This window comes from Triturus cristatus, chromosome 3_2 (genome assembly GCF_964204655.1).
Source record: "Triturus cristatus chromosome 3_2, aTriCri1.1, whole genome shotgun sequence".
In the NCBI taxonomy this organism is placed as follows: Eukaryota; Metazoa; Chordata; class Amphibia; order Caudata; family Salamandridae; genus Triturus; species Triturus cristatus.
The window spans coordinates 153,802,689-153,816,124 of NC_140584.1; the positions used below are offsets into that span (position 1 = coordinate 153,802,689).

Below are 13,436 nucleotides of genomic sequence, written 5' to 3' on the forward strand. Positions count from 1 at the left end.
ACTGCATAGATCCCTATCAACTTCCAGGAGCAGCTAGATGAGTGCCTTTGGGCAACTACGTGCTAATGCAGTATAATTAGGATTCAAGATGCAGCGTGTCAGAAATTAATCTCTGATGATCTAGGAACAAGTTTGACATGCTTTAGTGATGTCTTCACTTGCTTAGCCAGAAAAGTGATCCAAAGACATCTGCACATCAGCTTTATAGAACTGTCAGGTTCCCATCTTCACACAGTAATAAAATAAATCAGAGGGTGCGAGGAGATGCAGACTCTGCTGGTAGGGAGATGCGGAACGGAGGATGCAGACATCATGAGGAGATGCAGACGCTGCTGGCATGGAGATGCAGAACCAGCGTGGGGGCTTGAGGATTGGCTTGTGCTCCTGGTTGAATAAGCGGGTTGTGGCTGTTGGTAGCCACCATTTGTTCCCAGCCCCGTGTCCAACAAAGCACACGGTATACGCGGTATCTGCAATGCCAAGCTGTCTATTTCGTCCCTCTCCTGCCTGCCCTACCCTGAAGTGGAGACACGGAGAAAACTCAGCCGTGGCGGGCCCACCGGGTACAGAAGAGTCAGGAAAGATTCATTAAGATAGCCAGGAGCAGCAGGCGGTAAGTTCCCGTTTGGGCAGGTGCTCTGAGCAGCTGTGAACAAATGATTGATTGAGTGCCTGCAAGCCCAGAGCAATTTAAAGATAGTCCTCTGGAGTGTACATGGTCTGTATCAAGGACTGGACTTTTCTAGACAGGCGATAGGTGGCTAAATATGTTGGCAACTTCCTAGCGCAACTTCCGTTAGGGCTGCTGCGGCTAGACGGGAGGAAGCGGTGAGTAACCGAATTGGCTGCTCTAGGTTGGAGTCCGGCTTGGTGCCCTGCTTCTCCCTGCCCCCACTGTCTGTTATATTCAAATACCTGTGTTCAAGCTCGATTTCCAATGGTCTCCTTAGTACCATCCTGAAGAGCCTCAGAGCACGAAAAACCCAGAAAGAGCTGAAGGAGCTGCTTCACCTGAAGGATCGCCCCAATTTAAGGAACTTTGAAATGCAGACACGGGTACTTGGGTAGTACTATCATAATTGCATCTGGCAGCCAACATTTCTAACATTTTTAACAAGAACTCTGTGCCCGTTTTGTCTTAGTATCATGACTTTGGCAATCAGATGTGCCAAACAGGTAGTTCCAAGGCACTCACTAAGAGTTTTTAATAAGTTACTCGCAACATACCCAAAAGGGAAGGAAAGCATACGAAGGGGGAACACCAGTGCATCGGATCATGCAGCAGTGAGCCTGCAAATAGAGCCTGCTGAGGTATAATCCCAAAACGCCAAACACAATTAAAATCTACCTCCCCTTCGATATTATGGATAGACCCAGAGGCAGACTCCCCCTTAAAGCTGATTACAAGCTTCTATCAAAAGATAAAGAAAGTCATGGAGAATACGTCTGCTGTCATAGAGTGGTGAGCCAGGAGACTGCAAAGAACAACCAGCGGGGCACATCAATAATGCTGGGGGAGCCCAATCTTAAAGGTGAGCAGGCTATTACTAGTGCAGAAAAGCCTGGTAACGGAAATGAAACTGGTAAGGTGGGTGCCCATGAGTCTCAGGCTGAGGATGGGACTGTTCCGAAGCAGGCTAAATGCTCTGTCACTGGAACATGAGCAATCTAAACCCAGGCCTTATAATGCAATGGAAGGAAGAATGAATGGTACGCAAGGTCTAGCGGCTCTGCTGCCAGCGAGCAAGTCAGCTGTGCAGGCAGAAAAGCTAAGTAAAGATGTTAACCCATTCACTGGGTCACTGACATGCCTCACACAGGAGGTAGTAACTCAAAGCTCTGCAGCTACAATGGACCCGCTGGAATATAAATGCCCTGGTAACAAGTCCTTGAGTACTAGCTCCTTGATGTTTCTGGACTATACCCTGCTGATGTGCCAATGAATGCCACAGTGAGAGAGAAGGTGCGCACTGGGGGCCCAAAACGTTGATGATCCCATTATCATCCTATACAATATTCTGGAGGTGCAGATGGAAGCACAGGTAGAGGTGGAGATGGGAGTCCCCCAGAAGAGAGCAGCAGAGCCTCCAGAGAGCTCCCATTTCAATGATTCGATTTTCCAGATCATCCCTGTAAACCAGTCTTCTGGAAGTACATTGATGCACTCGGAGGCCTCACAAGGCTTTTTTAATCTCTAAAGCAATGAATGCCCATAATATATATTTATCTTCAATTCTTTTGCTTCTTGAGAAGACCCTTGGGCGGGTCTGACCATAGAGTCAATATTAACTTTGATTCTTCATGCCCTCATCCCTGAGGGTAGGAAACACGGAGCCTCACAGACAGAATTTTCAACTGTGATAGGAAATTTGAGCACCCAAATAAACGGCTAATATCAATAACAAAGCATCACATATGTATTAGCCAAGTGAGATTGGAAATCTGATAGACCAAAAATCAATCTTCACATTTCAACCTGGAAGTATTCCAGTGTGTTAAGATATAACCAAGCAGTGTGCCCCTCCGATATTTAAATCAAAAGAGGAGCCAAAAATCAGCACTACCCCTGATAATCTTGCTAATGCCCTTGGGAGCCAAAGGTGAGAAGTCAGTTCCACTCCTGGCATGGAGGATAGCAAGACTATGCCAGGAGGAACTGCTGTGGGAAGCTCCATCTAAATGTCACGCACCTTAAAGAGCCACAACCCACAAATTTTGAATGATACAAACTAGAGTCCCTCTGTGAAACCGGCAAAGAGGGGGATAAAAAAGGTAAACCCAAACGAAAGAAAAGGACTGACCTGGCTTTTTCTATTTGTTTAAGTGTTTTTTCTACGAAACCAAGGGGTGTAGGACGGTCCAGCCCCCAAGAAAGAGCCTGGTTAGTGCAAAAGCAATGGAGAATGTGACTACTCAAGAAGCAACTTCTACCTGTCTCCTAGGAGGAGCAAACAATGCAATTAACATTACCACCCTGGAAGTAGACAAGCCTACACAGACAGCAATTATATTACAAGCAAAAAAGCACCCTGCCCAATCTAAAAAGGAAATTAAATCTAAAGGGAGACGTTGGTCCCCAAAAGGAGCCGTTGAGGTGCCCCAGCAAGTTAGGGAAACGAGCCCTGGAATCCCAGTGCTCCCAATGCAAAGTTTGGATGCTGATCAGCTGGGGATTTCTGGAGTTGGTTACACTGGGGATGTTAGGCCAGTGTCCAGCCTTAATCCCCTGGCCACGATTTACAGAAGGTTGGGAGATAACAAGGGAGGTCTAACTGAAGGGAAAAATAATTCTTCGGCAGCTAGAGACATTAAACCATTAGAAAAAGAATATTAATGTTGCCTGGAGTTTATTGACCTCTTTCCGGATATTAGCTAACAATATTCCTAAACAGAGCAAGATCACTAGCCCTCTTCTTTACTGTCCCAGAACTAAGAGTGGTTCTGTCAAGCTACATGAGTACAATGATATTGAGTAATTGGTTACCCGGGTCAGATCTAGGTGAGAATATTGCCTACTCTTCCAGGGTCGATCTTGCACTCCCTAGTATTGCTAGATTGGTTTTCAGCCACACAGATGATTTCCACATCATGGGAGTGGATGTTCTGTACTGCCTAAGCTTAGTCTGGAAAGCCATCTCATCATCAGGGCAAAATTGGCTACAAATTCCACTCTTTGATGCCAAGTGCCCCCTAATCACAAACCATCCGCGAGAGCACTGAAGAGCAAGACATTGAACCTAAATGAAGTAGCCTATGAGAATTTCCACATCGCTGCTTGTAACAATTCCAGGTCAATTAGGCTCTTAAAAGCTGGGAACAAAGAAATCGAGGCTGACCACAATGATTGGACATGAATAACAGCGGCGCTAGCAACTAAGTCTGGAAGTCATGCAAGATGTGACTCTGATTGAGTATGGAAGAGCCTGTCACCCGAGTCTGCTACTTTGTGTCCTACCGGGCAATCCAGGGCCAGTATTATGAACAAGTTTAATAATGACAATTTGGACGTATTTTCATCAAACATAGCAGGCCTGTATTGTAAAATAAAGGCTAAGGACCGGTTGAAGTTTGTTGCAAAATTTGACATATGCTGCTTCCAAGAAACATGGGCCATTGAGGATATTGGAGTTAATGGGTTTTTAGATAGCATTAATCAGGCTACCATCCCTCGGAGGGACCGGCCCTCGGCTGGGCTCACCCTCTGGGTGTTGTGTATGCTGGAATGTAGTCTAGAGCAACTTGGGGCAGCTAAAATGTCATGTGAGAATTTGGCTTACGGGCCCAGAAGCTGGGGCGATTGATATTGTGAATGTTCATATTCCACCAAGGTGGTCTCCAGAGGTACAGGTCATCTAGAGGAATTGTATAACTTGCATCAATAGTATTAGATAAGATGAGGCTACTCGCAGGTTATTTGGGGAGGGTTAAAGGGCGAAGTATATGTTATTGATTTGTGGAGATTTCAGCACACAGCCATCGGATGCTATCATCAACAATAAAAGAAATATTGGAAGCTCGTAGTTTGGGTATTCCCGAGTCAGCTATGAGCAATTTTAAATCTACCAAGAAGGGAGGTGCATTCTCTGAGCTTCTGATAAACTACCATCTGCGCTGTATTAATGGTCATACCCCCTCAGATAGCACTGCTATGGCAACTTTTAATAAGGCGAGAAGAGCATTAATAATTGATTATTTTTTAATTAATATGAAGGATTGGGAATGCGTGCACAATATAATGTCAAGAGAGTGGCGAGAGATCATTAGCCTGAATTACTTTGCTTGGAATTGTGGCTAAGGCAGGCTGCTGATGAAAATGGCCCAGTGGAAAGGAGTTATACACATATGATTGTTGCATCTAACAGTAGGAAGAGGATAAGATGGAGCAGGGAGAAATATTTACAAAAACTGCCATTGCTAGAGAGTATATTGATTAAGTATGGTTCTGCAATTTTGAACTCCCCTTGTGGTGACAAAGGTGCAATCCTGGCAGCCTACAATGGGATGGAAAAGGAGCTGAAGGCCTTGTGGTCTAAGCCCATTGAGCCAGCAGTCACCTTGTTGGATGGTGGGAAAAGGAGCAAATGGGTTACTTGGTATGATGAGGAATGTCGTAGAATGAAGGGAGTTGTTTCATCTGACCTAGTACAATTACATTATAGGCCACAAGGTGAATTGTTATTCAGAGAGTGTAGTGCTCATTATAAACGCCTTATGAGGAACAAGAAACTGCTGTACCAATTGACTCTCTCGGAGGAATTGGAGGAGACTGCACAGGAAACAAAATCCAAAATATTCTTGGAACTTGGTATCACAGGTGGAGAGGGGGTCAGTGAACATTATAGAAACTGATATTGGCTCATCTTTTTTGATTAGCCACTTTAGTCATTTATACAGTGTCAACCCCACAATCCTCCTGTTTAACCAAGAGAGCATGTGCTCTGGGCCCTGTGTAATTGATATCTTAGTACCTGAGGTGGTGAGAGCCCTGACTGATACAAAGAAACATAAAGCTCAAGGCCCTGATATGGTGCCTATTGGCATATATTGTGAAGAGCCTTATTTGTGGACCATATTCTTACTAGAGTGTTTAATTCAGCACTTGCTGGTAATGCTGTACCCCCTGCATAGCACGTGGCTATTATTATGCCGAATCATAAGAAAGGTGACCAATCCAGCCCATCCAATTATCATCCAATCTTCCTTCTGGATGGTGGAGGAAAATATTGTCGAAAGTCCTGGGGTGGGTTGATGCCCACATTAAGACTGATGCGCAAGCTGGATTTAGGCCTCGTATTGGGGCCATTGACTAGGCTCTCCGGTTATCTATGATGTCCTATACATTTACTGTAGAGAGGAAGTCATCACTGTACCTAATATTTATGACTTGAAAGCTACTTTTGATTTAGTCAACAGAAGCTGTTAGACCTGGGAGTTGACCCCTCGCTAGTAATGGTCATAAAGGTCCTACATACTAGTAACACGGTATGGGCCAGGAGGGGAGTGTGCTGTACCCTTCCTGGTTGAAAAAGGTGAGCGGCAAGGGTGCGTGCTGGCTCCCTTGCTATTTAGTCTTTTTTTTATGTTTTAGTAGACTGTTTGATGGAAGACCCCAAAGATATCCCAACTGTAGCCGGGAAGCGGGTGCCAATAATATTATTCGAGGATGGAGCAGTACTGCTGGCATGAACAGAAAACAATGCCCATAGGCTACTAACACACTTTGTGAAGTACTGTGACAAGAAGTCATTGACCATTAATGGTAGCAAAACAAAGTGTATGGAATTGAGGCCCTCTCCCTGTTTTAAGTGAAAGCCTTTGGTTGCAGGTATACTGTTAAGCAGTTTGACTATATGGGAAACTGATCCTCAGAGGATTTGTGATGGGGCAGTCAAATACAGAAGGATACGCTAGTTTTGAGATAATTGGTTGGAGCAGTTATAATGTTTAGGCATAAGGATGGAGCCAGAAGTATCAATGTTATTTTTCAAATATATAAGCAAAGGGCAGTGGCAGCCACACTGTATGGTGTGGAACTACAGGGACTTGGGAATGTCTGCCCACTCCAAGTAGCTGAGAATAATTTCCTTCGAACTATGCAGGGACTTGGACCAAGTATCTCTTTAACAGCACTGTATACAGAGCATAATTTTACTCCTATATTACAAATCATCGCCCTCAGACCAATTCTTTACTGGGTTAGACTAGTAAGAAACCTTAAGGCCGCAGTTTACTTAGAAACCCCTGAAAAAGTCACAGCCAGCTGCTCTTGCCGGAGCCATACATGGTCATTACATGTACAAAAGGTTTTAAAGGACCAACAGCTGGTGTCTTTGTGGGAAGCTCCTGGGAGAATTTCACAGGATACTGCTGATTTGATTAAAGAACACTATCATAAATACAGGCAGATAAAAAAATGTTGGGAGTTCAAGTGGGAATCTTTCACTAGCAATTATTTCAGTAACATCTATGGCCTCCCATGTGCAGAATATCTAGACATGCTGGACCCTAAATTGAAGCGAACATTGTACTTAAAATTCCAGCAAGGTATCATTCCGACCAGGAATTTTCTTATACGTATACATATACTCGATGGTAGATATGACCGCTGTGATTGTAGCTTTGGTGGTCTGGACCATCTAACCCATTTTATTTCATTTTGTACAAAATATGTAGCAATTCGGCAGAGGTGGCTCCTCAATCTTTTGAAATAATATGGGGTCGGATGTGTTAAAGCAGTGGCGTTATGTATAAAACCAGATGATATGTACGTTGTCACCTCCATAGTGTCATATTTCTGGGTTAAGTGGCCCTGCCTGAGAGAGCTGCCCTCCACTCTCAGATTATGTTTAAGTAGGTAGGCTCCATGAACCTGGTTGTTTCCCATAATTGAACACGCTGCTATCTTATGCATAAATTGCCCAATTTTTTAATTGATAGTGATTCATATGTTTTTCTTTCATTTAGATTGTTGCCTCCAATGGAAATGCGCACTGTTTTGACTGCACTTGCACTTTATTGTATCTGAAGAATTCAAACATGCTTTTTTAAATTTATTTTTTAGGTTATAAGCCATTTATGAAAAAGCGTATTTTCAGCACCTCATTGTACTTGCATTTTAATGTTTCGGATGAGTTTATCGATAGATTGCAGGGTACATGCTTTTATTTAATGAATTATTTTTATATTGCATGTTCTTAAAATATTGTAAGGCTGTAAGCTGAACTAATAAATGGATAAACTTGAAATAAAGTCCTGAGTGGCCTTGAAATATTATAAATTAAACCTTGCCTATAGGATACAGTCGGGAAACATGCTATTTCTCTAGTCGTGTAATTATTTATTTTTTCAGGATGACCCAATTAAAAGGGACCACAACCTACAATATCGTAAGATATTCTGAAAAAGGTGACAGTAGGGCCCATTTTTAAAATTATTTCTGCCTGGCTAAATCCTAAAACCTATGTTTTGGGTGTTGTATGTGTCCAACTCTAAAACTGGAAATATTGTGATTTGGATTTTTTTTTATGTTTCTTTATGACAATATTGAACATTGGCTTTTTCAGATTTTGTTTCTCTCTTTCCTATCATGATGGGGTAAATATCCTCCTAAACTTCTGCTTTAAATTACCTATTTGCTAGTGGTTTCCCACCTTTCCCAGCATTTAATATTATTTGGCCCCATACCATCAATTGCCACCTTTCCTCTCCTGCCCTAGTTCACCATAAATACACTCATTTGCATATTTAATGTAAATTATAGATGTCTGTAGCGCAAATGAGTTACAAAAAGTAAATAATGTTTTACTTTCTGAAGATGCCAATTTCCATTTTTTTGCCATTGTTCATCGCGGCACTGTTTGCGAGCTAACAACAAATCAGAATATATTGTTGACAAAGTGAATCTACATGAGAGCCAATTAAAAATACAGTCAGTTGTTATCATGAACATCTTGCCTGGATACAGCCATCCCTCACCTGTCTTACGATCCTTTCCCTAAGGGTCCCTGCTGCGGTTGAACATTACATTCACTAACCATGTTATACAACGATACAAAGAAATACAAGCCAATAAAGAAACATGATATAATATTGATAATAGGAAGTGCAAACTCAGAAAATAGGAGTGCAAGATTATGACAAAGCAGTATGAGATACTAACCAAAGAGCTAATACCGACAATAAAACATGCTATGGCAAAGCCAATAGGAATTGCCTTTGAGACATATTGGTGGTGTGAAAGTTACAACTTTAGCTTAACTCTACAAGGTGTGCTTCCCACCCATAGGTGACATGGGTGAACTTGGTTCAATGAACCAGTCGATGAATGTGGAAGACAAGTTATTGTAGCCAAGCAATACTCTATTCAATGTGTAATTGGCAAAGAAGTATTAATTTTGGGTTACTAACAATCCCATAGAGGGATCAGGGGCATTGTGGAAACAGCAGCAAACCATATTTCATTATTCACTGCATCACACACATTGTACTAAGAAGAATGAATACTTTTATGTTAAAACCGTTTATTACTAAAGGAGCAAACTGTTTCTCTGTACATCTTACACAACTACACAGAATAATATAAAAACAGCAAAAAGACAAGTTATGTATAACGAGAATAAAATGAACACTTCTAGCATTTTAAAGAAATGTCACTGAAACATAATCCGAAACCTGACAACCTATTGTCTACTTCATGCTCTATACTGTGAGAGCATGAAAGGGTGAGTAACTTACTGTTTAGAGTTTCTTAGGGAGCAGTGATACACTGCATACCTTGTTGACAGCAAAGACTGTTTATATCAGCAGAGGTGAAAAAGACAGTGTTCCTCATGAAGGGCAAACACACACTGCGGTAGCTGTCAATCAGTCTCCCTCTGGAACTTTTTTCAGGTTCAGGCTTAAGGCGAGATGTAGCATCTGTAAAGGACAAAGTCTGCCAGCTGCAGGTGAGACCATCTCTGGCAGAATCTTGGGCAATACTCTGGGTGAAGGACCTCTCCTTACAAGTGGTCAAGTGGTCTTATACACTAAAACTTATCAGAAACTGGAACTTCTGACATGAGTTTAAGAATGTCTGACACAGATTATATGCATCAAGGTATGTGTCCTAGATGTTTCCTTATGAACATATAAAGTAAAAGGACGTCAATTCAGACTATACTATTTTGTTATATATCCCTATGTGTTCTTAATTATCTTTGACTTGGTGGAATGTTTAAATTTGATCCAGACAAACGTTGCATTTATGGTTGTATCCGTGTCATCAATTGAATGGCTTGACGTATTCACAGTTCTTAGAAAGATAAGATCAGGCGACATCTGTGTTGAATGGCAGACATGAAAATTATTCTACACAAATCAGGAAAGACTTTGACTGCCATTGTGTGAGAGAGGAAAGATAGTGAACTCCTCTAGTCAAGATGGAGTTGGGCCTACATAAGATGGAGTCGGACCTTAGGGATTTTACGTCTTTGGCTTTGCCAATGCCTTTTTGTCATGCTGTACCATGTAGGCAAAAATGCAGATAGCGCCATGACGTGCCCTTTCACAGCAGCATCATTTTGTAGGTGTGCACACGCTTCATGAGTTATGTGCACGCCAGCATCATGACGCATGATTGTGTAAGTGTCATGGTTTATGCGTGTTATGCATGCACTATTGTTTTATTTGCATATCCAAAATAGATGGGTACATTTAAAAAAAATATGAAAATTAAGTAGTACACAAGCGCTTCCATTTAAAAAAAAAGTGCGGCCTGCCAGCAATTTGCTCACTGGCCTTCACACAAACAAACTATAATTGAAAGGAAAAAATAGAGCACGTTAAGGGTAGAGGGGGGCAACAGAGAAGCAGACGGGGAGAAAGGGAAAGAAAAGCATCACACGGAATGTGAAATTGAGTGCAGGGGCGACACGCATGAGGGAGAGAGCAACATGGAACACAGAGGAGGGAAGCATATAGGCGAGAGAGAGCAGCACTGAGCGCAGGGACAGAGAAGCATTCAAAGAAGACAGCTGAGGAAAACGCCTGCAATCTCAGGGAGTGCTTAGGCAAAAAGAAAAAAGTATTTCTATATAGGTAAGTAGGGGATGGACACAAGTCCTTTAGCAACCAGACAGCTTTGGCTGTTGGTAAGCTGGACCGAATGAGTAAAAGGCAATAACAAAGGTGTTGAAACTTGTAACAAAGAAGAAGGTCAAACGAGTACTTATGAGGGCAGAGCACACTTAAAAACAAAATAGCTACAAATGACAGTAACGAAAATACAACATTTTAATAACATGGTACAAGCTAAAAAAAAAAAGTAATGCAAGCTAAATACAAATAGCATTAACTAGTAATGGAAGAGAACAAACTAGTACTACCAAAGAAGAAATGGAAAGTAAAATAAATACTCTCAATCGATCTTTCAATAAAGTATTGTAAACTAATAACAAAGGAGTTCATGCTTAAAAACAGAGGCCGACAGGAGGCTGCAGACAAAGAGAAGGTCTCCGCTGAAGTGAAATGAGTGGAAGCAAATAAGAAAGGCACACAATCTAATAATAAAGAGTTAAAGAAGGATGTCAGGTAAAAACGGAAGAAAAACAGAGCAGCCCAGAGCTGGATCTCAAGTAAATTCGTGATTACCAATTTACGTTACCATTTCTGCTGGAGCATGTGGACTTTCTCTCCATCCAAGTAGCGCGGTGGTGTAATCCGAACTCGGCTCCTTATTCGGTTCCAAAAGTTGGACAAATCATGGCCTCTTTTCCCCATAAAATCCGTTCCCATATCTCTTGCCCTCTGAGGCACAAAGGAAATGACCACTTTTCCAGGGCTCTAATGTCAGTCTTAAGCAAGAGTTCCGGGGCAGCAGAAACAGCTCTGTCGAGATATCACTATCCTGCAGCTTCTCCTTTTCCAAATGAGTTCAGAGTTGTAAACTCTTTTCCAAAAATCTGCAGTTAACTTTGAATCGATGCTAATCCAAATTAAATGTACTATGTACCTGCACGTTCTAATCTAGCGACCCATACACCTTCCCTGTCAGAGGCTCGAGCTGACTCAATGCTTCAGTAGCTGAAGTGCCTTTTCAGTTTAGCTCAGGGTCAGATGAGAAGCGCTGCCTGGAACGGGCTGCATGAATGGCGGGACTGCCTTCTTACAAACCTGCCAGCTGCACCACATCCCTGGACCTACCTAACTGCACAAGGGATCAGGGTGAATTAAACTGCTGTCACTGTCAAATGGGAGAGATCGTTTTATAAAAACAGGTAAGGGAGGACTGCATGTTTACTGCACTTGGAAGCCAGCGCCAACCTTTGGAACAGTCTCCTTGCCAAGGGAACGCCTCTCTGCAAATTGCTCTTTGTGTCAAAGAGATTAAACTTTCTTTTGTGGAAGTGAACATAGACTTATAAAAAAATACAATAGCTTTAGGAAGGAGATTCTAGGAATAAATACATCCGCAAGGTCACTCATCTAAGATACTTGTAAACTTAAAACTGCTGGCGGAGACATAGACAAGGAAAACCATTCCATGGGATTGTTTCATTTGTCTGTTTCATTTATATTAAAGATCGTTAATATTCTTGACGCTGGTTGAGCTTTACAGCTATCTTGTCCTCTCCAAGACTGCAGTTCTCCCGTCTTCTTCAAACTTCATTAGATTATGGAACCTAAACTCTCTGATGAAACATAATTATTTAGTGGACCTAAGGATCCTGAAAAGCTTGGAACAGGCCAATAGGTGAGATGGGTGTTAAAACAAAGGGCCATATTATCAAGAATGGGCGGTAACATTATCGCCGCTTTAGTGACAGGAAAATGCCGCTAAAGCGGCGATAAGGGGCTACATAATATGCCCTATAGAATTCCAATAGAAGCCCAGGTTCTGGTGTGAAGGACATCAAACCTGGGCTTCTATTGGAATTCTATAGGGCATATTATCAAGCCCCTTATCGATAATGTATCGCCCGTTCCTGATAATATGGCCCATTATCTTTAAAAAAATCGACAATACCATAAGACGCTGTGTTATAGTGATAAAGAGAGAAAAAAAACTAGTGAAAGAACTGAGCAGAAAATATCCTCATATTCCTTCAGAAATAATTCTACATAAATCGGGAAAGATTGCAACTCCCATTGTGTGGGAAACGGCAGATGGTGACCTACTCTAGTCAAGATGGAGTTGGGCCTACATAAGATGGAGTCGGACCTTAAGGATTTTACGCATTTGGCTCTGCCAATGCCTTTTGTTCATGCTTTACCATGTAGGCAAAAATGCAGATAACACTGTGACGTGCCCTATTCACAGCACCATCATTTTGTAGGTGTGCACATGCCTCATAACTTGTGTGCACATCAGCATCATGAGTGTAAGTGTCTTCTGAAAACCACCACCTGAAAGTCAGAGCTTGATTGTGGGCCTGTGCTCGAGCACAAAGGAGCAGCCAGGTTTTAGGCCTCTTCTGGATCCCGACGGTTCCACCCTTAGATGGAGAGGCAGGGAATTCTAGGCTTTTGCTGCTAGGAAAGCAAAAGAGCGGCCACCCAACTTGGCTTTCCTCACCCGCGGAGTAAATGCAAGTAAATGTGGCCTTCGTTGTAGAAGGCATTGTGGACAATGTAGAGGAATTTCGGTTAGATATGCTTTACTTACTACACACAGCCACTGCAGTGTAGCTAGTGTGGGGGCAGGGGGCTATAGGGGCATATTATCAAGGCCGGTGTTAAAATTATCGCCGCTTTAGTGGCAGGAAACTGCCGCTAAAAGCGGCGATAATGGACTTGATGATATGCACTTGAAAATTCCCATAGAAGCCCATGTTCTGGTGTCAACATGGGCTTTTATTGGAATTCTCTGCGTCATATTATCAAGCCCATTATCGCCGCTTTAGCGGCAGTTTCCTGCCGCTAAAGTGGCGAGAATTTTAACGCCGGCCTTGATAATA

General features: G+C 42.4%; 1 protein-coding gene across 1 annotated transcript in view; it reads right to left on the reverse strand.

Annotated features, from left to right (window-relative positions):
* The window catches only part of LOC146856926 (transient receptor potential cation channel subfamily V member 6-like), a 288,989-nt gene extending 277,352 nt beyond the window's left edge, over positions 1 to 11,637 (reverse strand). The window contains exon 1 of the mRNA XM_085646781.1: positions 11,144 to 11,637. Coding sequence (XP_085502907.1) covers positions 11,144 to 11,274 — 131 coding nt within the window. The 5' untranslated portion in view covers positions 11,275 to 11,637. The remainder of the gene's footprint in view (positions 1 to 11,143) is intronic.
* Between the last annotated feature and the right edge of the window lie 1,799 nt (positions 11,638 to 13,436).